The sequence below is a fragment of the Cetorhinus maximus genome, chromosome 1 (genome assembly GCF_964194155.1).
Source record: "Cetorhinus maximus chromosome 1, sCetMax3.hap1.1, whole genome shotgun sequence".
NCBI classification, from domain to species: Eukaryota; Metazoa; Chordata; class Chondrichthyes; order Lamniformes; family Cetorhinidae; genus Cetorhinus; species Cetorhinus maximus.
In genome coordinates, this window is record NC_135879.1 from 184,396,211 (window position 1) to 184,411,072 (window position 14,862).

Here is a 14,862-nt window from a genome sequence, read left to right on the forward strand (position 1 = left end):
GACAAAAGTTCCTCTGCTTCTATCAAGTAAATCTCTTCCACACTTTCCCCATTGACTTACACCTTCCCTAAAGTTGAATACTAGTCCAATTTTAGATGTCCTAACTTTAGGCTATCACAGACCTTCTCTCTTTTGTACTTCCAGCGCACTCCTCCCTTCTATTGGCTTAAAAACTCTCAATTCCAATTTTCTTCAGTTCTGATGAAAGGTCATCATGACTCAAAACTTTGAGCAGAGTTTTACATCCCCATTGTTGCGAGGGCGGAGCCATAAAACACGGTAAGCAGTTCAAAAGTCCATTGACTTTGGTGGGGCCATAAAATTCCACCCATTAGTTCTGTTTCTCTCCACAAATGCGGCCTAATGGTCAGGAAGATATAATAATTTTCATAATGTTATTGAAATTTATTGTAGAGGAATAGTGGGGTCTGTGTGTGTGTGTGTGACTTAATTGAATTAAAGGCAGCTAGTCTGAAGGCTTTGATGTATTAGAAGATAAGCTAGGTTTGAAATATTAAGTAGGTAAACAGGTGTAAAGGGAACATTGGAATTTTAGAATAAATCAGACTAGCTTGAATTCAAGGGAGGGGTGAAATGTTTCACCTAGCCAGGAGAAGTTAAGAAACAGTGTGTTTATTTTTCCCAAAGATTATTGGTACTATTGGAGATTTTTATTATTAGAGGTAAAGTCCAAAGACATAAGTGAAACAATGGGAATTTGCATTCAAAGGTGAAAAGTATGTATAAAAGAGAGAAGGCTGTGTGTAAGGGCAGGGATTCTAAGATCTAAAACAAGTGTGAAAAGCCTCCAGCATCTAAGCCTCAAAAGCTGCTGTCTACAAAGAACTGAAGCGAAGAAAACTCACTTTGAATTGGATTGCTCAGGGTGTCATATTTCTTTGCCTGGGTTTTTTAAAATCTGTGCGTTTTACTGATGCCTTAACAAAAGTGTAACTGGGAGTTAGATTAACTAGGGGATTTAGAAGTTATCATAGTGGTAATTTGTAGATCTATGCATGCACTAAAAATAATTTATTCTGTTAATAAAGGTTTAATTTAGTTTTGGAAGAAACCTACAAGACTCGGTGGTCTGATTATTACTGAATTCAAGGCACGCATCTCGAAATTTATACAAATTGCAAAACAGTTGTGGCAGTTGTTTCAAGTTTCCCTTTGGGATTTGAGCAGCTCAGCATTTATCATCGGCTGTGCCATAACGCTGACCTGCTGAATATTTCCAGCATTTTTTGTTTATATTTCAGGTTTTCAGCATCTGCAGCATTGTTGCTTTTGTATTTCTGTTTTTCTACACTATTTAACATTTATATTTCCCCTTACTTGCTTCTTTCTATCAAAATTCATCACCTCACATTTATCTGTATTAAACTTCTTCAGACATCTAGCTGCACAATCAGCCTACTTGTATGTGCTGAAATCCTTAGCACCAAAAATCTGAAGAGGCATGCAATCTACAAGGCTTCCTAGACAGCGCTTTCCAAACCCATGACTACTACCATCTAGAAGGACAAGGGCAGCATATGCATGGGAACACCCCCACCTGGAAGTTCCCCACCAAGCCACACACCATTCTGACTTGGAAATATATCTCCGGTCCTTCACTGTCGCTGGGTCAAAATCCTGGAACTACGTCCCCAACAGCACTGTGGGTGTACCCACACCACATAGACTGCATAGGCTCAAGGAGGCAGCTCACCACCACCTTCTCAAGGGCAATGAGGGATGGGCAATAAATGCTGGCCTAGCCAGTGACGCCCATATCCCATGAATGAATGAAAAAAATAAATAAATTCAAGATCATCCAAATCTCTGTTGCCTGTGTCCTTACTTGCACCAAGTCCCATTCGCCTGTCACCCTTCTGCTTGCTGACTGACAACGGCAACAAGCGACATTATGATTTTAAAAACTCTCACCCTTATTTTCAAATCAGTCCTTGGCCTGTGCCTCTCCCTATCTCGGTAATCTCCTGTAGTTTAACAATCCTCAGAGATATTTGCGCTCACTTAATTCTGGCCTCTTAAACAACAACAATTTTAAATGCTCCACCATTGTGACCATACCTTCCATTGCCTAGGATTACTTCCTCCCTAACTTCTCCACCTCTCTTTCTCACTTTTCTCCTTTAAGACACTCCTTAAAAACTACCTCTTGGACCAAGCTTTTGGCCATTGCCCTAATATCACCTTGTGTGGCTTTGTATCAATTTTTGCTTTAGAATGCTCCTGTGAAGTGTGTGGGTTGTTCTATTATGCTAAAGGAACTTTATACATACAAATTGTTGTCAAGGTCAAATCATTTAAGAATAATGATCTCAAAGCTGATTTCTGGGAATGTTACTATTTACATCTTCTAGTACAAAAATATTCATTAAAAGCAGAAAGCATTTGTGGCTAATTAATTTCCTTTCCATGCTGTCACATTCTTTTTAAATGCCTTGTGTGTGCACATCTTAAATTTTGTCGCGGCTTCGATGTGACATGATATCAAATGCTTATTGGATATCAATGTAGATACCTATGTATACATACAACAACCAATGTCTTTATCTCTCATTTCTTCAAAAGGACTTTACGCAAAATACAAACAAGGAACAGTAGGCCATTTCTGCCCTGAGCCTGCTCGGCCATTCAATAAGATCATGGCTGATCTGATAGCAACCTGAAATATATACATCCAGTTTACATTCTATTGAAAGAGTTATACTATAGTTACTGCTTAGGTATGAGTTTTAGACCCAGCCTATAGTACAGAATCAAAGATCTTTCCTTTCCTACAAATTACCACACCTAAGGTAAGTTTATAAGAATAATTAGTTTTCTGTTCACTTACCACAGCTTTTAACGTATGTGTCCATAACTTCAGCACTGATACCAGAAGGCCCTTTTTCATTGGGTGCATGTTTTCTGAAAAAGTTCTAGAAAATGTACGATTGAAGGTATTAGGTTACAAGGATTTCTCGTGTCATTTTTGGATTAGGAGTTAATTTTCTTTCTCCCCCAAAATTAGAGATATTTGGCACTGTATTTTCATAAAAGGTGCTTTAGTATTTGGATTCCTTACTACAAAATTAGCATGGTCAGTTAATAACGTAAAGTTGATTGAAAGCTGCTTCAGCCTTTGACCTGACCTGCTTCCAGCACAGGCAATGAAAACTAGATATATAGCAATGCACTTCCTTCATAAATGTTGCTCTGCAATCCAAGCATGAATGGTTCGTGACATGATATAAAATTTAAGTTAATAAAATAAAATTATATCTCAAGAGTTAAAATCTAGTTAAAAATGTAATTACATTGTGAATCGGTTTGCAAGCATTATACATGTCAGTTTATATTTGTAAATGCAAGTTTATGCTAGTCACAATTTTCAATAGTAACTTGTACTGTATTCAGGTTTATAAATATAATGATTTACTAAATGAGTACCTTAAAATGGAAAATAAATTCTGTCAAAGAATATATATTTTCTAGTTCATTATATACTTACAAAATGGTAATACTAGCATTCTAGGAACATTGAGAGATTTTTGATTAAATGGTTTTGGAACAGCAATGATGTATTAGTTGTGAATTTGAAAATGATCTGGTAAATTTATTTCCAAGATTTTCTTCACCTCTTTGACTTTTGAAAGTTACACAGAAACAGCATTACTTGACACTTTAGTGAAAGGGAAATTGTGTTTGACTAATTTACTGGAGCTCTTTGAGGAAATAACAAGCAACATGAAAAAGTGGAACCTTTCGAGGTAGCATACTTGATTTCCAAAAGACATTTGATAAGGCGCGACATCAAAAGGCCACTATACAAAATAAGAGCTCACTGTGTAGGATGTAACATGTTAGAACTGACAGAGGATTGGTCAGCTAACAGGAAGTAAAGAGTAGGGATAAATGGGTCATTTGAGTTGGCAAGCTGTAACTAGTGGAGTGCGACAGGGATCAGTGCTAGGGCCTCAACTATTTACAATCTACATCAATGGCTTGGATGAAGCGACCAAACGTATGGTTGCTAATTTCTCCCTTATATTCGTTCATGGGATGTGGGCGTCGCTAGCTAGGCCAGCATTTATTACCTGCCCCTAGGGCAGGATTTTCCGATTGTCGGGCAGGTCTGGGAGTGGCAACGAAACGGATCGCCACCCGCAATCGGCCCCTGACCGTGATTTCACGCTGGCTGGCTCAGCGTTGCCAGGGTGGGGGTGGGAGGAGCGTGAGCGTTAAAGTCTGCGCATGGGCAGGGGATCGCGCACTGAAAGCTCCCTGAGGGCACAGAGCTGCCTCAGGGAGCTGAAGAATTGTGCATGTGAAATTAAAAATTTTAAAAATGATAGAAACATGTTCCCACATGTTTCTAGTCACATGTACAGGAGCATGTTAAAAATGATGTTTCAAAATTTTTGTTGCTTTTTTATTCACTGTTGGAAACCTCATCCCGCCTGTGGATGAGGTTTCGTAAAAAATGCAAAGGCCTCTTGGCCGATTCACCCGCCCGCCAACCGAGCCGTTCAAGGGGCAGCAAAAAGGATATAAATTAATTGATTAAGGGCCTTAATAGGCCTCTTGTCAGCAGGTGGGCTGCCAATTCTCGTGCAGCCCGCTGGCCAAAATATAGCCGCTGACCGAAATACGGCGAGACTGCGCGTTGATATTGGGACGCTCAGCCAATGTCACTGCGCATGATTTTACACAGAATTGGGTCGGGTGTGCGCCCGCCCGCGGGATGTAAAGTCCTGCCCCTAATTTCTCTTGGAGGTGGTAGTATGCTGCCTTCTTGAACTGCTGCAGCCCATATGTTATTGGAACAGCAGTGTTGTTAGGTAGCATCAAGATTTTGACCCAGCAACAGGGAAGAAACAGTGATATAGCTCCAAATTAGCTGGTGTGTGACTTGGAGGGTAACTGGCAGATAATGGTGTTCCCATGCATCTGCTGCTCTTGTCCTTTCAGATGACAGAGGTCTTGGGTTTGGAAAGTGCTGCTGAAGGAGCTTTGTGAGTTGCTGCAGTGCATCTTGTAGATGTTACAGAATGTTGCCACTGTGTGTTAGTGGTGGAGGGAGTGAATGTTGAAGGTGCTGGATGGGGTGCCAATCAAGCGGGCTGCTTCATCACAGATGATGTAGAGCTTCTTGAGTATTCTTGGAGCTGCACTCATCCAGGCAAGTGGAGAGTATTCCTTCACACTCCTGAATTGTGCTTCGTAGATGGTGGACAGGGCTTTGGGAAGTCAGGAGATCAGTTACTCGTCGCAGAATTCCCAACCGCTGACCTGTTCTTATAACTGTAATTCTTAAACCAGTTCAGTTTCTGGTCAATTCCCCAGGATGTTGATAGTGGGGGATTCAGCAATGGTAATGGCATTGAATATCAAGGGTGGATGGTTAGATTTTCTCTCATTGGAGATGGTCATTTCCTGGCACAGGCAAATGTTACTTGCCATTTATCAGCCCAAGTCTGGACATTGTCAAGGTCTTGATGCATATGGACATGGACTACTTCAGTATCTGAGGAGTCGTGAATGGTGCTGAACATTGTGCAATCATCTGTGAACTACTCCACTTTTGACCTTAGGATGGAAGGAAGGTCATTGATGAAAAAGCTGAAGATGGTTGGGCCTCGGACACTACCCCAAGGAGCTCCTGCAGCGATATTCTGGGACTGAGATGATGGACCTCCAACAACCACTACCATCTTTCTTTGTGCTAATATGACTCCAACCAGTTGAGAGGTTTCCCCGATTCCCATTGACTTCAGTTTTGCTAGAGTTCATTGATGCAATACTCATGCTGCCTTGGTGTCAAGGGCAGTCACTCTCACTCCACCTGTTGAGTTCAGCTCTTTCGTCCATGTTTGGATCAAGGCTATAATGAGGTCAGGAGCTGAGTGACCCTGGTGAAACTCAAACTAAGTGTCAGTGAAAAGGTTATTGCTGAGTAAGTGCCACTTGATAGCGCTGCTGACGACACCTTCCGCCACTTTGCTGGTGATTGAGAATAGAATTTGCTGAAGACACACAGATAGATAGGAGAGTAGGTTTGGGAAGAGGACATAAGGAGTCTGCAAAGGGATATAGATAGGTTAAGTGAGTGGGCAAAAATTTGGCAGATGAAATGTGAAATTGTCCACTTTGGCAGGAAGAATAGTAAAGCAGTATATTACTTAAATGGAGAGAGATTGCAAAACACTACAGTACTGAGGGATCTGGGTGTCCCGGTTCATGAATCATAAAAAGTTAGTATGCAGGCACAGCACGTGAACTATCGTTTATGCAAGGGGGAAATGGAATATAAAAGTAGTGAAGTTTTGTTACAGTTGTAAAGGATGTTTTTAAAAAAATATTCGTTCCTGTGACGTAGGCGTCGCTGACTAGGTCAGCATTTATTGCCCATCACTAATTGCTCTTGTTTAGAGGGCATTTCAGAGTCATCCACATTGCTGTGGGTCTGGAGTCACACATAGGCCAAACCAGGTAAGGACAGCAGGATTTCCTTCCCTAAAGGACATTAGTGAACCAGGTGGGTTTTTACAACAATCAGCAATGGTTTCATGGCTGTCATCGGGCTTTTAATTATAGATTTTTTAGTGAATTCAAATTTTACCATCTGTTGTAGTGGGATTTGAACCCAGATCCCCAGATCATTATTACTATTCTTCCTGGTTCTCCGGAATACTAGTCCAGTGACAATACCACTATACTGCCACCTCCCCCAACTGGAGTACTATGTACAGATTTGGTTTTCTTAAGAAAGGGCATAATTACATTAGAAGTTCAGAGAAGGTTCGCTTGACTGAATCCTGGGATGAGGGGATTATCTCATGAGGAAAGGTGGACACGTTGAGCTTGCATCCATTAGAAGATCATTAGTTTGTGGAATTCTCCACAGAGAGCAGTGAAGATAGGGTCACTGAATATTTTTAAGGCTGATTTAGATAGATTCCTGATTGACATGGGAGTCAAAGGGTAGAAGGGATAGACAGGAAAGTGGAAGTGAGGCCACAATCACAACAGCCATGATCCTGTCAAAAGACAGTAGGGTCAAGGAACTGAATGGCCTGCTTGTAATTCTTGTAGTAATCAGAGCCATAGAAAAGTTACGGCACAGAAAGAGATCGTTGAGCCCATTGTTCCTGCACCAGCCGAAAAGCAATAAAAAAAACTAGCCGCCCATTCTAATCCCACATTCTAGCGCCTTGCAGGTTTCAGCACTTCAGTTGCAGATCCAGGCACCTTTTGAGTTGAGGGTTTCTGCCTCCACCACCGAAACAGCAGTGAATTCCAGACACCCACTACCCTCTGGGTGAAGAAATGTTTCCTCATGTCCACTCTAATCCTTCTGCCAATCACCTTAAATCTGTGCCCCCTGGTAACTGATCTCTCTGCTAGGGGAAAACAGGTCTTTCCTGTCTATTCTATCTAGGCTCCTCAATCTTGTATGCCTCAATTAAATCACCCCTTAGCCTCCTCTGTTCTCAGGAAAACAACCCTAGCCTATCAATCTTTCCACATAGCTGCAGTTTTCAAGCAACTATGTCCTTCCTGTAATAAGGCAACCAGAACTGTACACAAAATTCCAGTTGTGGCCTAAGCAGCATTTTATATAGCTCCAGGATAACCTCCTTTCTTTTGCATTCTATACCTCGTCAGATAAAAGGAAAGCGTTCCATATGCTTTCTTTACCACCTTATCCACCTATGTCCTGCCACCTTCAGGGACCTGTGAACATGCACTCCAAGATCTTCCACTTCCTCTGCTCCTCTCAATATCCTCCCCTTTGTTGTGTATTCCCTAGCTTTGTTTGTGCCCCTCCCCACCCCCCTCCAACCCCAAATGCATTACCTCACAATTCTCTGGATTGAATTCCATTTGCCACCTACCTGCCCACTCAAACAAACCATCAATATCATTCTAGAGTTGACAGCTATCCTTTTCACTATCAACTACACGGCCAATATTTGTGTCATCTGCAAATTTCCCAATTATGCCTCTCACATTTAAGCCCGAATCATTAATATATACAACGAACAGCAAGGACACAATGCTGAGCCCTGTGAAACGTCACTGGAAACTGCTTTCCATTCACAAAAACATCCATCGACCATTACCCTTTGTTTCCTGTCGCTGAGCCAATTTTGGATCCAACTCGCCACATTCCCCTGTATCCCATGGGCTTTTACTTTTATGACCAGTCTGCCAAGTGCGGCCTTGTGAAATGCCTTACTAAAATCCATGTAGACAACATACACTGCACTACCTTCATCAATTCTCATCATTACTTCCTCAAAAAATTCGATTAAATTAGTAAGACATGACCTTCCCCTAACAAAACCATGGTGACTATCCATGATTAATCTGTTTCTTTTTAAGTGACAGTTTATCCTGTCTCTCAGAATCGATTCCAATAATTTGCTCACCACAGGAGTAGGAATGACCACCTATAATTATTTGGCCTATTCTTCACACTCTTTTTAAACAATGGTACAATGTTCACAAACCTCCGATCCTCTGGTACCTTGCCTGTATCTAGTGAGGATTAGAAAATGATCCTCAGAGCATCTGCTATTTCCTCCCTGGCTTCCTTTAACAGCCTGGAATACAATCTGTTGGTCCTGGTGATTCATCCACCTTCAAGGATGACAGTCCTCTCTCATTATGCTTATTGTATCTAATATTTCATCATTCTCCTCTTTAACTAGAATGTCTGTACCATTTCTCTTCTTCGTGAAGACAGAGACAAAGTACTCATTAAGAACCCTGCCCACATCTTCTGCAACCGTGCTTAAGTTACCTTGTGTATCTCTGATAGGCCCTACCCTAAAATTGAGCTTTTTTAACAAAAAAGCAATTCCTAGGGCAAAGCTATGTACAAAACTGGCACTCAGCTTATGCTATTTTTTTGAAGGTCGGGGGTGAGGGGCAAGAAAGGAAAAGAACAGAAAATGCTTTTTCTACATAAAGGGAGCTCTCTGCAAACTACACTTCGCTAAAACGAATAGGTAACACATCGATGTATAGATGCAAAAATAAATATATTTAGAGCTGTGATAGGTTAGTTTCCTTATGAATAAGCAGTTGAGAGAAGCTATTCAATAGTTTTTTCTTATTCATTCATGGAATGTGGGCATCATTGGTTAGGCCAGCATTTATTGCCCACCCCTAAATGCCCTTGAGTAGGCTGTGATGAGCTGCCTCGTTGAATCGCCGAAGTTCACGTGGTGTAGGTACATCCACAGTACTGTCAGACAGGGTGTTCCAGGATTCTGACCAGCGACAGTGAAGGAATGGCAATATATTTCCAAGTCAAGATGGTGAGTGGCTTTTTAAAAATTATTTGCTTACAGGATGTGGGCATCGTTGGTTAGGCTGGCCTTCTTGCACCGCTGCAGTCCCTGTGGCGTAGGTACACCCACAGTGCTGTTAGGGAGGGAGTTATAGGATTTTGACCAAGGATTTTGAAGGGGAACTTCCAGGTGGTGGTGTTCCCATGTATCTGTTGTCCTTGCCCTTCTTTGGAGTGGACATGGGTTTGGAAGGTGCAGTCTGAGGGGCCTTGGTAAGTTGCTGCAGTGCCTCTTGTAGATGGCACACACAGCTGCCACTGTGTGTTGGTGGTGAAGGGAGTCAATGTTTGTGGATGGGGTGTCAATCAAGTGGGCTGCTTTGTTCTGGACGGTGTCTAGCTTCTTGAGTGTTGTTGGAGCTGCACTCATCCAAGCAAGTGGAGAGCATTTTAGGAAAGTGGAGAGTATCTGGCAAGTTAGTGTTCATTGACAGTCAAAATACTTATCTTGACTACAGAAACTCAAGAGTTTAAGTGGCACCAAAATTCTGTCGTGTTCTAAGATGCGTAATCGTCACAAACCTAAAGACTAAATATATTAATACAATTCTTTCCTCTCCTCATTTCAAATTCTAGGGAAAAGTACAAATTTAAATAGAATCCAACTGGGTTTAAACAGCTTGGGTACATGAGCTGACCCAGTTTACATGGACTGGAATGCAGTCAATACAGAAGGTTCAGGTATGGTTTGACTAGTGAAATCTGAGACAAGTTGTGGTAGATCTGTTGCAGCAGAAACTTTTCCTAGATCTGTTTATTCTGCATTCAAAAGTTATAAAAATTTGAAGGTGCTGTTATGGGATGTAGGCAAATATTAAGATATTCAAATATTGCACTAATTAGTGGAGTGTCACAACTTGGTCTAAATCAATATGTTTTTAGGCAACATATGGTATGAAGCTATCACCTGAAATTCAAATGTTGTTTCTCTTGCTTGTGAAAAGATAGCAGAGTTAGAACAGAGATCATTACATGTTAAGCCATTTATTTTACCTGTATACTTCCTTCTGTCGCCAATACTTCAGCAACAGGCACAGACTGAATAAACTGCATGAAGCCTGAAAAAGAGTTAAAACATTATTGTAAAATAAAAAATGAGGCAGACATATTGCTATACTGCACTAGATAACAAAGAAACTAACCATACTCATTCAACACACAGTCTCAATTTGGGTGTTTAACAACTAAGGTCAATATATTAATTTATTAATACAAAGCAGTTTTGACTAAGCATTAACACACAGTGTAACCAGAGACTCAGGTCAGAATCTTGCTTCTTAGCGTACTAAAGCAAGTTAAGATTTCTGGCAGGCATCTCAAGATCATTTGAAACAGGCCCTTCATCATTTGGGCTTCACTTTAGGTGAAAGTATCACATCATTTTAGCACAAAACTAAGCTTAAAAATACCTAGCATTCTAGATTCACTTGAGAGCTTTTTAAACCGTAAAATGAAATCATGTGCAAGAACATGCCAACACTCAATACAAATAAACCACACAAGTGAGTACAGAAATAGGAGGATAAGCAGATGAATACAGTTAGAAAGATGGTGCAGGGGGAAAGGCTTTAAATTGCTGGGATATTGGGGCCAGCTCTGGGGGGGAGATAGGACCTGTAAAGGTCGGAGGGGATGTACCTTAATGGAGCCAGGATCAATTTCTTTCTGGGCCGATTTGCTAGTGCAGTTGGGAAGGATTTAAACTAACTTGGCAAGGGTGTGGGAACCAAGAGGTAATATCAGAGAGGAATGCCAAGGTGCACAGAATACTGGGAGAGATAAATAGCAGAAGAACAGGAAATAGTAAAGTATTAGGTGGATTCAGAGTAAGGGAGAAAGTAATAAAATGCATTATGTGACATGCAGAATGTGGTAAATAAGATTGGTGAGTTGCAGGTGCAGACAGCCATGTGGAAATATGAAGCTATAACAGGGTCCTGGCTCAAAGAACAGCAGGACTGGGTATTAAATATCCCTGTGTGTTTTAAGGAAAGATAGGAGAGGAAGAAACGGGGAGGGATGGCAGAATTGATTAAGGAGAACATTGCAGTTCTGGCGAAAGAGGATGTACCAGAGGAGTCAAGGACAGAATCTATTTGGCTAGAGCTAAGGAACAAAAAAGGTGCAATTGCTTGGTGTAGACCATAGGCCACCAACTAGTGAGAAAGATGTAGATGAACAAATTTGCAAGGAAATTACAGGAAGATAAAATAATTATATAGTTATAAGGGGGACTTTAACTATATGAACATAGACTGGGAAAGCAGTAGTGCAATAGTGGGGGGGGCAAGAATTCCTAGAGTGTGTTCAGGAAAATTTTCCACAGCAGTATGTTTCCAGTCCAACAAGAAAGGACACACTGCTAGGCCTGCTTCTTGGGAACGAGGTGTGCCAAGTGTCAGTAGGGGAACATTTAAGGAACAGTGATCATTGCATCATAAGGTTTAAAATGACTATGGAAAAGGACAAAAGGAACAAGTCAGGGAAAGAATAATTAACTGGGAGGAAAGCCGACTTCAATGGGGTAACAATGGGTGTCTCAGTTCATTTTGGTTTCACTAGAGAATCACATGTCCCAATACATTATCAAGGTCCTCCCTGAGCTTAATGTAAACAGATAGCATAGCTAAATCTGCCCACTCACATTGTTCTTGAAATGGAAGTTAGCAAGGCACAGCAACAATATAGCACATGTAGTTTTGCTCATTGCCACAAGAGCATTGATGGAATGGTGCGCTAGATTGGAAATTTACCAGCAGTATAACAGAGCTAAGTAGTTCACAAAAATTACACTTACAGTAACCACCAATCTAACAGTTTTTTAGTCTTTCACTACCCCATTACGCTATGGTGCTGTTCTCAACATGCTTGCGTGAAACTTGCAAATAAAACAACATCTTACATTTATATAGCACCTTTAGCATAGTAAAAAATCCCAATGAACTTCACGGGAGCATAATATGTCAAAAATTGAGGCTATGCAAAAGATAGAGATATTAAGTAACTAAAAGTTTGGTCAGCTAGGTAGCTTTTATGAGGCTTCTTAAAGAAGGACAGAGGGGAGAGACAGAGATGTGAGGAAGATATTCCAGACTTTAGGACCTAAAGGGAAGCAGTATTAGTGTTGGACAGTGGGGTACCTTTCCACTTAGCGTATCTAGCATATGTCTTAAACTAACCTTAGAAGAGAAACTCTTACTGCATTACTATGATGAATTTCATTTTTCACCACTACTCCTTGTGGCTTCACTTCCAGTGTTCCAAATTCTACGGGTCACTTTGAAGAATGAATACAACTAATATTGCACTAATAGTATACTAATATTTAAGGATCGGCAACAGTGACCATGGCAAAGGAAAGAATAGAATAGGAATGGGAATGATGAAAAATATGTGATCAGAATTCAAGTTCATTTCACAAAACAATGGTATTTTAGGAACTAAATGTTCAAGCTTTGTGCTCAAGCGAGGTTACACCAATGTAATTATACATGGTGCAAAAATGGCACAAAGACCCTTAAGGACCAAATATGTGGATTCCTAATAGCTTTTTAGTAAGGGTCATGCTTCTTCAGCCTTTCCTATTAAAACCTAATTAAAACTGCAACTTATTAAAAAACTGCACTAAAATGACAGAAATGTAGGTTAGTACTATCATTGGCCATTTCTATTAAAATAATCTGTACAAACAACACTGGTTACACAATAATTAAATGTGCTAATGAAGATACTGCAGCACCACCAATGGCACGTGAGCACAACTATAGGGTGAATAGTTTGAACCAATGAATTTATAATGGATTATAACAATGACAAATATTACTTCAAACCTTAGAGTTAAATAACTAATATTTTATGCCAATATTAAATGATATGTAATAAAGAGATCAATAACAAAGAAAAATAAGGAATCATCATCATCAGCCATGGTCCAATTATACAATAAAAGCAAAATACTGCCAATGCTGGGGATCTGAAATAAAAACAAAGTGCTAGAAAAACTCAGCAGGTCTGGTATCTGTGGAGAAAGAAAGTTAACGTTTTGAGTCCAGTTCTTTGGAACTCAATTTTATCTTGTATTCTAAGCCTATTCCACTTGGTCCCAATTTCTAATCATGCTCGATGCCATGGAAAATTGACTAATATTTTTTTAAAAAATGTCACCTACACATCCCGTCTATAAAACCTCTTCCTATGTGACACGTGTCTTACATTATAAATTCCTATGCTCACTTTCAGAGTGAGTTTCGACTAAATAAACACATCACCCTGTAATTCTTCAATCTTTCAGCATCATTTATGGCACAGGATATTTGGCCCATACAGTCTCTGTTGGCTTTCACTGGAGCAACCAATCAGTTCCATTCCTTTTCTATAAATTACTCAAAAATTTTTCCGAAAACTTATATAGGTACAATTTTTAAAAATTCTGAACCAGAAGCTCCAGGTTCGAGTACCACTCCATGAATTGATGGCCAAAGGTAGTGCATTCATAACATGGCAAGCAGTAGGAGAAGAGGTTTCTGATTAGCCATATGATGGGAAGAAATTGGAGCCTCTGCCTTCACCATCCATAGCTCCAGGCTGCAACATGCATGTAAAGTGCATGTTGCCATAGCAACTCCGATACCTCAGGGTAATGGTTGGTTCAGTTGAATGATCAGCAGGTTTGAAACAAACTGGTGCCAATACCATGGGGTTCAATCCCCTTTCCAGCTCGGGTGGATTCAGGACCTGTTTCCTACAGTGGTGTTGTGGGTTGGGCCTGTCTTTGGGCAGAGAACCGAAGAAGGTGATCTAAAAAAAAATCTTGTTTAAAACTTTTGAAGTTATTTAAGATATTTATTCAATTGGCTTGTACCTTTTAATGACTTAATTAAAGTTTTCACTGGAATGTCTCAGCTTTTTCCGCAATTCCAAGCTTAGACTTCATGGGCTGAATTTCTATTCTGGGATCAGGACTGTGACATCAGGTGCATTTTCAGATTCTAACCCCACATCACATCGATTCCTGATGCCCAACACAATTTTTAAATGATCAATTAGTGGCCAGGTTGTGCGCTAACCGTTTAATTAAGGCTGGCGGGCAGGGTCCTGAGACTGGAGGGTCAATAGGAGGCCATGCAGCACTGAAAGATTGGTGGTGATGCAGATATATGTAGAAGAAAAAGGACACCTCAAGATGAAGAGCTTCTGAAGAGCTCTTATAAATTTTTTAATTTCACAAAGGCCACCATTGTAGAGGAACGAGCCCTCCCCAGGATGGCCAACAGTCACAGGGTAGTGCTCTGCCCTTCCCCATTCCAGACCCTAGAAGGCCACTTCCATCCCTGGTCTGTGCTTCAGCCTCAACAGGAGACCCGCATACCAACTGGAGAATTCCAGTCAGCATCTGTAGAGTTGCCTTATTAGGCCCTTTAATTAGCCTAATGGACTAGCTGCCAGCCATCAGAGAGAAATTGCAGGCCAGTCTGTCTTTGGTCTCTCACTTTCTCAGGCAAACGAAA

At 40.7% G+C, this 14,862-nt stretch overlaps 1 protein-coding gene across 3 annotated transcripts in view; it reads right to left on the reverse strand.

Moving 5' to 3' along the window:
• Nucleotides 1-14,862, reverse strand: part of pik3c3 (phosphatidylinositol 3-kinase, catalytic subunit type 3) — a 126,538-nt gene that overhangs the window by 15,463 nt on the left and 96,213 nt on the right. For all 3 annotated transcript variants that reach the window (XM_078550696.1, XM_078550687.1, XM_078550706.1), the window contains 2 exons: nucleotides 10,349-10,413; nucleotides 2,849-2,933 (listed from right to left, as the gene is read on the reverse strand). In XM_078550696.1, coding sequence (XP_078406822.1) covers nucleotides 2,849-2,933; nucleotides 10,349-10,413 — 150 coding nt within the window. The remainder of the gene's footprint in view (nucleotides 1-2,848; nucleotides 2,934-10,348; nucleotides 10,414-14,862) is intronic.